The sequence below is a fragment of the Sylvia atricapilla genome, chromosome 3 (assembly GCF_009819655.1).
Source record: "Sylvia atricapilla isolate bSylAtr1 chromosome 3, bSylAtr1.pri, whole genome shotgun sequence".
NCBI lineage: Eukaryota > Metazoa > Chordata > Aves > Passeriformes > Sylviidae > Sylvia > Sylvia atricapilla.
In genome coordinates this window covers 41,589,560-41,602,094 of record NC_089142.1, presented here as the reverse complement: position 1 = coordinate 41,602,094, position 12,535 = coordinate 41,589,560, and the positions used below count along the sequence as shown (strand labels likewise).

The following is a 12,535-nucleotide window of genomic DNA, read 5'->3' as shown; positions in this document are numbered from 1 at the left end:
AGGATACAAATATAGTAGAATAGCAACACATTTTGATTATTATTTCTATGTTATGAGGACAAGTATCATTTTGATTATCCTCAGACATTAAGAAACATAAAAGAAACCATCAAATGCACAAGTTAGGTCTATTCATATGTGAATGATGATAGGAAAATGTCTTCAACCAGAATAGATCAGTGAGATTTCCATAGAAATTCTATGTATCATATTAAAAGTATATTCACATTTTTCCTTAATAGAAATTAGTTTAGACTTTAAAAGAAATAATTTCTTATAAATATTTATACAAGCACAACTTTTATCTCAAGAAGATTGTGCAAAGAAAGTCTGAATAGTCTGAAACCATATGGCAAGTGATTTTCAACATTTCTACAGATTTTCTGGAGCCATGGAAAAAACAAAGCCAATTGTACTGTAGTTACTCTCTAAAATCACAAAATACATTTAGTTTCTTTATTATACCAATAAGTAACCATTTATTACTAGAATTGTTCAATAAGTAACCATTTATTACTAGAATTGTTCAATATGGTAGCATTAAGTAGTTTAATTTTTTTTTTTTTTTCAAAGTCTGTACAAAGGAATACTTAAGAAATCTTAAGAGAAGAGTGAAACATGATAGCAAATTTGATTTTGATCACTTTTCCCCTCAGGTGTGCTAAACCATCATTTTTTCAGAGCTCTGCTGAGGAACAGCCTAGAAGGCCTGTTCCTGGAAGGAAAAGCTATCATAATTGAACTGAATAGGATTCACACTTGCAAATTTGACTTAGAACATTCCAAGTAGACGAGATGAAATTTTATACCAACTTTGTATTCCATCTGGATACTAAAAGGCAAAATAATCATGAGGAAAATTATATACTAGTAAGAGAGTTATAGAAGCCTAAAGAAAAGACCTTGAAACAACAAGTAATGCTGGGAATTCTGTGAATCATGAATAAGGAAAAGCAATGTCAGAATTATACTGGTAGTTCTAACTGTCATAAGGGTTAAGTCAACATGGTGAAAAAGTCTGGGGTAGAAGTACCTTAAACAAACATCACTGGAGCTTAAAATCTTTGCAATTCATAGCTGCTTGGTTTTATACCACCAGAAAAAATTAGTCTTTTCTGAGATCTCTAAGTGCTTTATACAAACTTCAGGTTTTTATTTGGAACAAGTTTTAGGTGTTTTAAACCTAATTAAATGGCATTTGGCTCTGTGGTTCAAGCTGAATGCATTCCCATTAAGCAGTCTTCTTGCCAATTTTTTCTGATTAATCTGTTGCCATTATCAACCAGTGAAAACAAAACACATTTCCAGACCAGTCCATACCAGTTAGAGTACATCATAGCACCAATATCTGTGAAGAGTCTTTGATTCTCAAGTCCATTTTTGACTTAAATATACATGAATAACAGTGACATTAAAGTCAAGTTTTACACACTTAGCTGATTTTACAACTTCTCTGACAATAAGTCAATAAAATGGCTTATTTTATTCTGAGCACAGAAAGAACGTTGTGCAATGACATCACGGTTTGATTTCTTTCACGCCATCCAAATGGACAAGCTGTTTTTCTGTATCTAAGGGCCAGATCAAAAACTCTGTAATCTCATAACACTTCTCCAGGTTTTTAACCATTTAAATATAACTTAAATATGATCTGCATCTCTCAGGCATATAAAACCCAGGTAATCAAAGCACATTTAAAAGTTTAATCAATGAAAAGAATGACCATAAAATATTCATCACAGCCTGTGTGAACACTTGGTTCCACTTGGAGCATAGAGGGCTCTTAAGGGTCCAGAAGAGAAGCCACTGTGTTTTTCAGGCACTTTTTTGTACTTTTCTATCCTGAGGCAAAGCAATGATGCAAAGTATTATTCTTACAGAATCATATAATGGCAATTATAGGGCTCTGCCTCACATCAGAAGGTTTTCTGAGAAAAACACCTTCTTTACAACACCACAGGAGATGAAAAACGTGTAACTGGCCCACAGAACTCTATTCCAATATTTATTATTCCATTATTTTTCACCATGGCCCTATGTTCTCATAAAACAACTATCAATACTGACCTTGGAAAATATCCAAAGGTCATTTGGATAATTTACATCTTTGATCAGTACATAAAATATACAACTACAGTGAATGAGAAGAAGTGAGGCAAATTTTAAATTCAAAAAGGTAAACATAAAAGAACTAAAATTATTAATGTAAACAAGGAATCATGAAATGACTTACAGTTACAAGTAGCAGCTATATATAAACCAGATTCATGTTTCACAGTTTTTCATATTTTGGGGAGGTTCATTGCTTTTTCGAAATTATTTAGATAAATGCACAATATAACTTTTAAACTACCATGTGATGAAATCTGTAAAGTGCAGTGCAAGGAAATTAGTAAACAAATCAAATTTAAAATGTTTCAAACTATCATGTTCAAGACATCATATGCAGTAAGGACATTAAAAAGCATTTTTCTATAAAAAGGATAATTTTCTAGAAAAAAATTAAAGTAACCTGATAAAATATTGATTGCAATTTATTGCCTAATATCTATAAGATTGTTAAAACTCATCAGTAGAAAAAATTGTTTATTAGTTGTGCTATGTCAAATAGTTAACACAATCTAGGAATCTGATAGATTACTAAAATACTTGTCTTCAAGAAAAACAATTTTTTTATTTTTCAAATGGAATATTAAAAACCTAAAAAAAACAAATAAATAACCACCTAACAACAACATCAACAAAAAATCCGCCCCCAAGAAACCAAAGCCAAACAAAACCCCATTACCTAAATTGGTAAGAGGCCAAAGAGGAAAATCTTTCAACAAATTTGAAGACTAAAGCCCTAATGTAGGATGTCCTTTAAAATAGATCCCTTCCTGAGATTATAATTCCAGATTGAATTCCAACTAATGAGCAGAAACTCACCGAAACCTAACAAAGAAAATTTGTTTGCAGTAAAAAAGTTGTGATTTTTATGGACTGAAGTGAGGCCAAACACTCGTGGCAATGGAATGGAAAAAATGCAAATGAACTACCAGATTAATTAATCAGATTAATCTGAAAGCACAGAAAGTAGAAAAGATAGTAATGAGGTCCAGTTAATAATATTAATAAAATATTTTAAAACAAAGTTTATGTAAATATTAGAAAGTACACATTATTAATGAATGAATCTTAAATTAATAAGACACAAAATACAGAGAAAGAGACTATTTTCATTAGCTTGATTTTTGTCCCATAAAAAATTTTCTCCATCAATTTAGGGAAATTAGGTGAATTTGACATTCAGAACGCAGTATTTGAAAAAAAAATATAGCATGTGTAATTTTGAAGGAAAGTTAATATAATCATGTATTCAATATGCAAAATATTGACAGGAACATCACAGTTACTCTCTGACTCATGATTACAATAATATTTGGTTACATACCTCTAAACACCTTTAATAACAAACAGAAAGTAAATTTTTTTTTTAGCTTCACAAACATATAAAAAAAGGAATCAAATGCTGGTATTCATACCGTCATAAATCCATCCAGCAAACCTGAATCAGGCTTTGGGGGTGCTTGCAAGCGCTCCATGGACCACTTCTCAATGATAGAGGACACCTGGGTGTTTTCTGTGTTCAGAATTCTGAATCCAGTCATATTAACACCACTGTACCGATAGGGTTCCACATCCAAGGCAAACAGGTCCTGAAAAAATTACCATTGTATAAATTCTGTAATACACTGCAATTGCTATTTCAGTTGTTGGACCATCTCCCCAGATGAGAGCATGGTAATTTTTCAGTACTATTGATACTAGGAAGTGTGTTCTGCTTGTCTGGGGGCCTCTGACTGTGAGCAAGCAACTTGGCTGCCTTTATGGTGGGAGTAATCTGACTCTCAGAAAAAGAACAGACATTCAAGAAATGTTAGTCCAATTACAGAACTGTATCTACTGCTAGGTAGTATGCTTAAATATTATTTTAAATTTCTAAATATTAATATTATTGCTAGTTCTTGAACTTACCAGAAATCAGACATCAAATAATAAAATAAACTCGATAAGAGTTTCCTTGAGCCTTCACTCCCAGTGAAACTTTAAAATATTAATCTTAGGAGGATAAATTGGTAGAGGGGATTAGGCAGGGGGTGGGGCTGGTGGTGAGCAGGGACAAGGAGAAATTTACACGGCGTTAAATTTAATCAAAAGCATTTTTCATTATCATCAACGTATTCCCAAATAGAGACATATCTTTGATTAGGAATTCATCTTTGCAAGAATAACTTTTGCCAATTTATATTTTTTCAGTATATCTGTATGTGTCTGTGCATATGTACAGTTAGGCCTCAACTCACACGGGGGAAATATGATTAATAAAAATTTTAAAAATTCAAATTTTAGCTCAAAAAAGTAAATTCAAGGTTCTCCAAGTGCTTTGATCAAATCCTAAGAAGCAATACAGAAACAGTACTTGACTTCAGGAAATTCAGGTCTAAGAACAAGTTTTGAACGGGGGAAAAAAAGATGTAATCACAATTATATGTAATATATTGTTTCCCTATAACATGATTTTAATTTATTGAACATATAAATTTTCCCCATAATTCACAGGTAGTCATTAGTCTGATTTTTAATTTAATTTTTGTTGTCAGGTTGCTTTAGGTGTAACACTTGTCTGAATCCATTCAGTTTACTGGCTACAGCTGAAGAAGATTAAATATTGTACTACAGAAACCACAAATTTAACACCCATTGTCAACATCACAAAGCCCACAAAAATATCAACCAGTTGTCAATCACTACACATTTTTAATTCTGTAGCTAGTAATATGATATAATTTCCCATATTTAAGATATGGGTGTTTCAAAATTCATTTAAAATAACCTCACATCCTCTTTGCAAAGAAATAAAACATTTTATTAAAAGAAAATGTTGGTACAATATTCTCTTTAAAAAATTCTCTTAGGTTTTACTGTACAAGAAGTCAGAACCTTGAATGCAATTTTTTAATCCAAACACATTCATGTTTACCCTGGAATGTAATAAATATACACAATATTGTTATGCATATAATACAAATGCACACAGGTCAGTGTATAATGAGCCAGCGCATTACATCCTGAATCAATCAAGAGAAGATTACACAGAAGACTGTTGTAAACACTGTGACTTCAAAATTTATTTGACAGGACTTTCACCATGTCAGATTAGAAGCAATTAATATATAAAAACAAATAAATTCTGATGCTGGTTCCAGGCCTACATTGCAAAAACAAAATCTATTATAGGTTTTTGCACAGTAAATTATCTCTTGATAGTTCCAAGTCAATAAGATACTCTTGTCTCCACAGAAAATCTAATGTTTTAAAAAGTAAATAAGAATGATAGAAAATTCTGATTTTTAAAAAGAGCTCTAAGAGTGAAAATTCAAGGCCAAAGGAAAGCATAGTATTAAAAAAAAAATTATTCAATATCAAAAATTTTAAAATTTTAAAAATAAGAATAAAAACCTTGAAGTATCTATAATTGATTTTTATGAAGGCAAATCTATTTTTTAAAAAAATTTATTTTATAACTATTTCATGTTAATACTTTCCATGAACTTCTCTTTTGTGATTCTGAGGCAGACTCCTACTCTGCAGCAAAAGATTCATTTTCATAAGAACTTAAGCATGTGTGTGACTTTAAACATCGGCCATTTCAAGCATGGTTTTGCCAAGGTACATCTGTCTCAGGTTTGTCTCATACTTTTCTTTTAAAAAACACAATAAACTGCAATATAATTAAACAAAATTGAACACAAATTCAAGACAGAGAAATGTGCACAACTCTGGAGACTCTGTAGCCTCTAGAATAATGTATTACCAACTTTTAATCTTAACTAATCTTCTTAGTTAGGCTGTGATGAGCAGGAAAAAGGATTTCACATTCATGTGTCTTTTGTAAGAGCATTCACATTTTAAATGTTCATTTACTCCAAATTATAGATCCAAGAGTGATCAAATTCCTCCTAAGTTGCATTTACAGTGGACACTAAAGAATATTGCATAATTCATTTGCCTAAAAAGCTCATACGAATTGTTAAATAAAATGCTGCTAAGATTCACACCAAATTATTCATGAATCATATGACAGAGAAGAACTACCTTGTAAAATGTTGGATTAAAAATATGGAATATGTGAGTAAATTTTAAAATATCTTAATCTTCACATACAAACAGCTAAAAGACAAAAAGGACAATATGCATAAAATAAACAATGAAATATGAATTATACATTTAACCCTCCTTGACAGCTAAAAACTGCAGTGCTACAGCCAGATGCTTTTTTCAGGTCTATCAGTTCCCAGGGCATACTGCTGAACACTAATTAAACCATCCTGATGAGTTTTCACTGAAAGTAAGAAAACTCAGCAAAGAAAACATCTTGCACTCATACTCTATTCCAGAGAGATTTTTCCACTTTGTTGAGTTACACAATTAGGAAAGTAACGTCTTTGTTGGATGTCATCACTATGTTTACACAAGCCACTTACCAGTGTGGTAAAGATATAGTGATAGTATTCTGTCATCATCCCCATAGCTAAAGCCTTGAAAAAAATAAACAAAAGATTAATGTTTCTGAGGCCACATAATACATTTTTATCATGCTCACATGGCAAATGAAAAGCTGCAAAAGAACACTACTAAGATCAGAATATAGGGTTGGAATTATGCTAAAATTAGGTCAAGCAAGTCATTTCTTTGCAGTTAGAGAAGATTACTGACTATTAAAGGAATTTATGTACCAGATCTTCTGATAGAAAGAATATTATTAGACTGTTTAGTGCCGTAAATGTGAAAGAGGCTTGTATTTTTACATACTAATGGATACATTAAGTTACAACACATAATTTGAGTAGACAATATTTTCATTCATTATTGAACCCTTCCTTTAAAATGAATTACCTAGTAGAAACAGGGTTTTTTTCCTATTTTGATGAACAATACCATGCATTTAAAAGAAAGACCCAAGCTTATATTATACATGTGCACCCAACCATGGAAGAAAATTTTCTTGAGTCAAACTTTGAACAGCAAGAGAAACAGTACTTAAATAAACAAATATTCATAGAATTACTTTATAAATTCAGGTATCTCTCGAGTATCTTCATTGCTCTTGCTAACTGTGTAATAACAAGTAGTTTTTGATAAACTGTGCATTTTAAAAGCTCATGCTTTCCTCTCGACTGCATGAAAAAAAATTGTAGATAAAAAACTGTGTTTAATCGTGTTTATTCATTAAGGGCATTTTCTCCTGGGAAGCATATATCTTTATGCTCTGCACAAAAGCTATCTTAGTATTTTCTTCCTTTCCAGGAACTATTAAAGAAATTCTTTGCCAAGTTGCTACCAGATGGACTCCTTAAAGACACTGAAAGACACAATTATACTACTCTGACAATAACAGAATTTGTATTAAAAAGAATTGTCAGCATTTTGAAGGCTGTGGGTGCCTTTTTATTTGTGACATTGTCTGAAAAATGATTAAATGAACAGTCTATATGATCTTTTCCAAAAAGAAAATAAAACCTAGAACTAATCTAAATATCAGTTGTAAAACAGATTTTATAATACTTTAAATATTTGGGAAAAAAGCCACATCACTTTTCCAAAGAATGCCCATATTTCTGTACTTAGAATTCCATGACAATACTTAGAACTAGAGTATAGGGTTCCAGTAGCAGTTAAATTCTCTTAAACACAGGTAAACCACATGCCCATAAGATATATTACAACTTTTTTAGGAACTTTACAACTAAAAATATTCTTAGCTTTTAAAAGAACTTATCTTTTTTTAACAAAACCAATGCATCTGCCTCTATATATGTAACACATTTGCAGTCACCTATAACATAACTGCTTCCAATCAAGTCTTGCATACTCCAAAGGATCACTCCACAACATCCTACGCATGTTCCTTATTCTTCTATGCAATGATGCTGTCGCCTTTACAGTTCTTTCTTCTTCCTCCTTCTCACTTCTCTAAAGATCTCACTCCTTTTCCCTCTTCAAACACTCTGTAATTTCTCTGTTATTATTACAGCGTTTCCCTAGCCTTTTAAATTATGTGTGGTTTCCCTGGTAGCCTGGTGATGTAGATAACAATGAGATTCACCTTAATTTAAGCATGCTTGTCTGATTGATGGGATTTTTTTAAATTATTTTTCATTACGTATTTTTGGCCGGCAAAGAGAAGTTGCGATTTCACTAGGTTCTAAAGGTTTTGGGGTTTTTTTCCAATTTGTGTTGTCTTCTACCAGCTGCACCGTTAATCTTTCCAATCATCCTCTCAAAGTGAAACCCCTTGTCATGTCTCCCAAGATTCATTCCTCCATAACCAAGAAAAGAAAACTGATCAGTCAACAATTCAGATATGGACATATAAGGATTTTTTTCAATAATCACTTATAAACACATGTTTGGAATATTAACATTAAATAATATTCTCAACACTCCTGTGTCAGTTTTGACAGCAAGCACTTACACTCAGCTACAAAACTACAAAGTTTGGGCATATTTAAAGCATTGTAGTATAGCACCTGAATGGAAAAGTAAAAATGTAAGTATGTCTATAAAGATCTAAACACTCATGAATGAATTTTTTATGCATCTTCCCTCTGTAATCTTTAGGATGAGCAATGTACTTTGATGAAACAGTTCACAATTTGATGTAAAGAGCCTTAATGCTCACTCTTGGGTCCTGGGACATGATTTAAGATACAATGCTTTTAATTTTGTTCCTATTTCCCTCTATTCATACATTTTTCACAGTGCTGTATACTGTGAAATGAAAGGGTTTTTTTCACCTAAAAACTTCTAGGTACTGTGTAAGTAACGTATCTCAATGGAGTTATTGTTAGTATTGCAGCTTAATATTGCCATCAACACATTTTCCATCTGCATTGTTTAGATTTAAAATATTTAAAATAATTAAATGTACATTCAATGATTTGGCCTAAACAATCAGAATAACTAGGCTAAATAATGTTTAGAAAAAACTGCCAGTAGAGGTTTAAAATTACTAGGGACTAATAAGAGCTTTTCAATCAGTGAACAATAAGGAAAAGAAATTATATTATACATGTAGGCATACTAGCAACTTTAATTATACCCACAATATTACCTGCAAGCACCTATAATGAGATGTAGATTTCCAACTCTTAAATACATTTTGTTTTCAATTTATACCCTACAGTTTTCTAGCAAACATAATATAAACATGAATTAAAGTCACTAAATGCTACGAATTAGAAGTATAGAATAGTGTCTCAGTTTTAGGTATTCTTCCTATCCTATAAAATTTGAAGTCATAGCTTAATTAAAAAGCTATGGAAGTTGGTCTCTGAGCCAGTTAAGTCTTTGAAATTCTGCTGCATCTCACCTACTCACCTCACTTGCACACAATATTTTCAAAGCATCAACCCAAATATATTTGGGTGTTTTGCAGTTCCATTACTAGCACAACGAGAATATGGCTCTAATGTATCAATTCTGTCCTCTCAATGGAAGACAGTAATGTGATCTGTTGGTAACATCAGATATGACTATCTGATTAGGAACATACATCTTAGAGGCCTCAAATAAAAACAGATATATAAATAAAAAATACATACATACATACATAAAGATTTGATATATAAAATTACATCAAGCAAGCATTTAAAACCATCCTTAAAGCATCAATTCTCCAAAGTACCAGTTCTTCACAGCTGAAAGACTAATATACCTTCATGTTCCTCCTGAACATAAATTAATTAAAATCTTTCTTTATAAAAGCATAATTAAAGCACCTACCATTTGTGTCACCAATAAAATTACCTCTGAAATCCTTGGCTGATTTTCAGTTAGGCCTCAGTAAAACTGACATACAATTTCCCTGCTTGTTAAATACCATTAGGTCTGAATAATACTTCTATTTATTATGGATGAAAGAGATTAAGACATCTAAAGCAAAATGAGGATTACCTGTTTCAAGATGCCTGCTGCCATTTCATGGCTGCAGTCAAAGATTACATGGAATTCTTTGCCTCTTTTCATCTCTTTTAGCAATGGCTTTGCATCTTTTGTGTCAGCTGGTAACTGACGGATTTTTAGTCTCAGGTTGTATCGTGACGGAGCCTTGATGAGCTCTTGTAATCGAATGAGACCTTAAAGAAAACAGGAGTCAGGAGAAAAGAAAATTATCAAAACAAGAACCTGAACTGTTAGCAGAAGAACATACTGTAAGCATTCAAAGTTTCTTGATTTTTTTTTTCTATTCTCAGTTGACTGGAAATTATACATAAAATGTTACTAAAAAGAAAAATTAAGTATCTGTACTCTCAATACTTGAACACAAGTCTCTTCTCCCTTAATATTAACGGAGAGTAAGCTGCCTCATTTAGGATTACCTTAAGACAGACAAATCTTTCTCTAGCATTATCATGAAACTATGATATTCCTTTTCGAAGAACATATTACTCTAATTCAATTAAAGCCATATCCCAGACTAATAGTTTTTAATCAGACTAGACAGTCTCCCAAGTAATAAATCAAGTTTACATGCAAAGCTGTGAATCATTTCAGCACTGTAGAACATTCTCACATGAATCTGTTCTCATATTTCTATACTATTTTCCAGAACAGCAAGAGACAAAAGTAGCTTTACACTACTATACCTTTTTTCAATTCAAACCATTCCAGAAGAAAACTCATTATGTTTGTTGAAGTGACTTTGAAATTAATTTGATTGCATGAAACTTTACAATGATTCATGATGATCAAGTTTTCTGTACAAGTACTGAGTATTTTTAATATATCAAATGTTAAAGGGAAAACTGACTGTTCTTGACTGCAAACTGCTCTTTCAAAGAATTCTTTACTCAAAAGGGCAGAGTCCATAATATGCACATTTTATGCATATTTTCAAGTGTTACACCAGTCACCTTTGCTGCACATTTGGAGATGAGATGGACAGTTAAGCCATCAAAGAACTTTGAAATGGGATAGAAAGAAGGGGGAAAAGGGTGCTGCTTTTCTCTGCAGCAAGTTTAAATTACAAAATTTTTATAAACAAATGTAAGAAACTACAAATTGACAGGTCCCTTGAACTATACCCATTGCTTGCACAAATACAATACAATTTTGGTCTTTTGCTATAGGTCCAAGACACGTTACAGAACGGCAAGAAGCATTTTCTTGTCTACAGGAGTTTTTGAAGTAAATGTTTTCCAATACCCTAATGAATTAAATATATAGTTTAATTTCAGAATTAAATTAAATTAATTTCAGAAAACAGAATATTCTGAGTTGGAAGGAACCCACAAAGACCATCAAGTCCAGCTCTTAACTGAATGGCCCATACCGGGGTTGAACCCATAATGTTGGTGCTGTTGGCTCCATGTTCTAACTGAGATAACCTCAAGAAACAGCTTACCTCAAGAAACTACCCTACTTCAGTGGGTAGAACCCAAGAATTCCAAAACTTCCTACCTTTGCTCTGTTCTAGAGCATTACCCAAGAACATCAGTTCTAAAAGGCCCTAATTGGGCTGTTCAAGAATTTAAAAAAAAAAAAAATCATGAATCTTATCATTATTGGACTACCTCATACTAAAATCATGCTAAAATTTAAGCTGGAATATTTACAGATGGAAGCTAGAGAAAGAAAAGGCTGGCAAAGAGAATGCCGTGATAGTGTCTGCCTTTTGGGTTACCCATGCATCTGATAGAGAAGTGATGAGCAATAAAGTACTGCATTGGAAGGCAGTACAAAAGGTAGAAAGCTACCAAAGAAACCTGAGTGTGAGAACATGGGGAAGAAAATCTGCATACGCACATCTATTCAATGCACTGACGGGACCTCAGTGCTGGGGCATACAGATGTGCAGGCAAGCACATGGAGAAGTATTTATGCCTTCAATAACTGTCAATTACAAATAGTAATCAGTGAGATTTCTCAAAATATATTTTAAGACAAATTAAATCTGAGACATAAGCAAATTCCAGGGTTTTTAAAGCTATTCTTTTTTTCCTTGTTCTCATCAATGTGAAATAAAAAGCAAGTTTAAACTTTTAATGTTTAATATTCTTCATAGCTTCTACATGTAGCAGAATATTTATTTTTAGTAATAGTTACAGTGAGCACATACTTCTATTTTTAAGATTTTAACATATCGTTTAACATCATGTTTCCAGCATTTGTAAAGTTGAGATGGATTATGGCAGGGAAAAAAACATATTCCAGTCTACTAAATGACTCACTTCAGTGGTCCACTTGGCCACCCACTATAAGGAATAAATTCTTTACTGGCAGATGCTCAACAGCTTCCAGCTTGCTGGGCAATCAACAGGATGATTTTGGGAAACAAAATCCCCTCACTTGCAAGGGAGAGGGGACACGCGACTCTGGAAAGTGCACGGTGTGAGGTGCTACTGTGAAGGTGTGTCACACATGGAAAGTACCAGTGCCACAGTTACCCTACAGATCCTTGCTGCAGAGAAACACCTCACAGAACAGTATC

General features: G+C 32.5%; 1 protein-coding gene across 1 annotated transcript in view; it reads right to left on the bottom strand.

Moving 5' to 3' along the window:
* Positions 1-12,535, bottom strand: part of GRIK2 (glutamate ionotropic receptor kainate type subunit 2) — a 361,868-nt gene that overhangs the window by 211,338 nt on the left and 137,995 nt on the right. The window contains exons 5-7 of the mRNA XM_066315185.1: positions 10,000-10,181; positions 6,528-6,581; positions 3,525-3,698 (exon numbers count right to left, since the gene is read on the bottom strand). Of these exons, the coding sequence (XP_066171282.1) occupies positions 3,525-3,698; positions 6,528-6,581; positions 10,000-10,181 (410 nt within the window). The remainder of the gene's footprint in view (positions 1-3,524; positions 3,699-6,527; positions 6,582-9,999; positions 10,182-12,535) is intronic.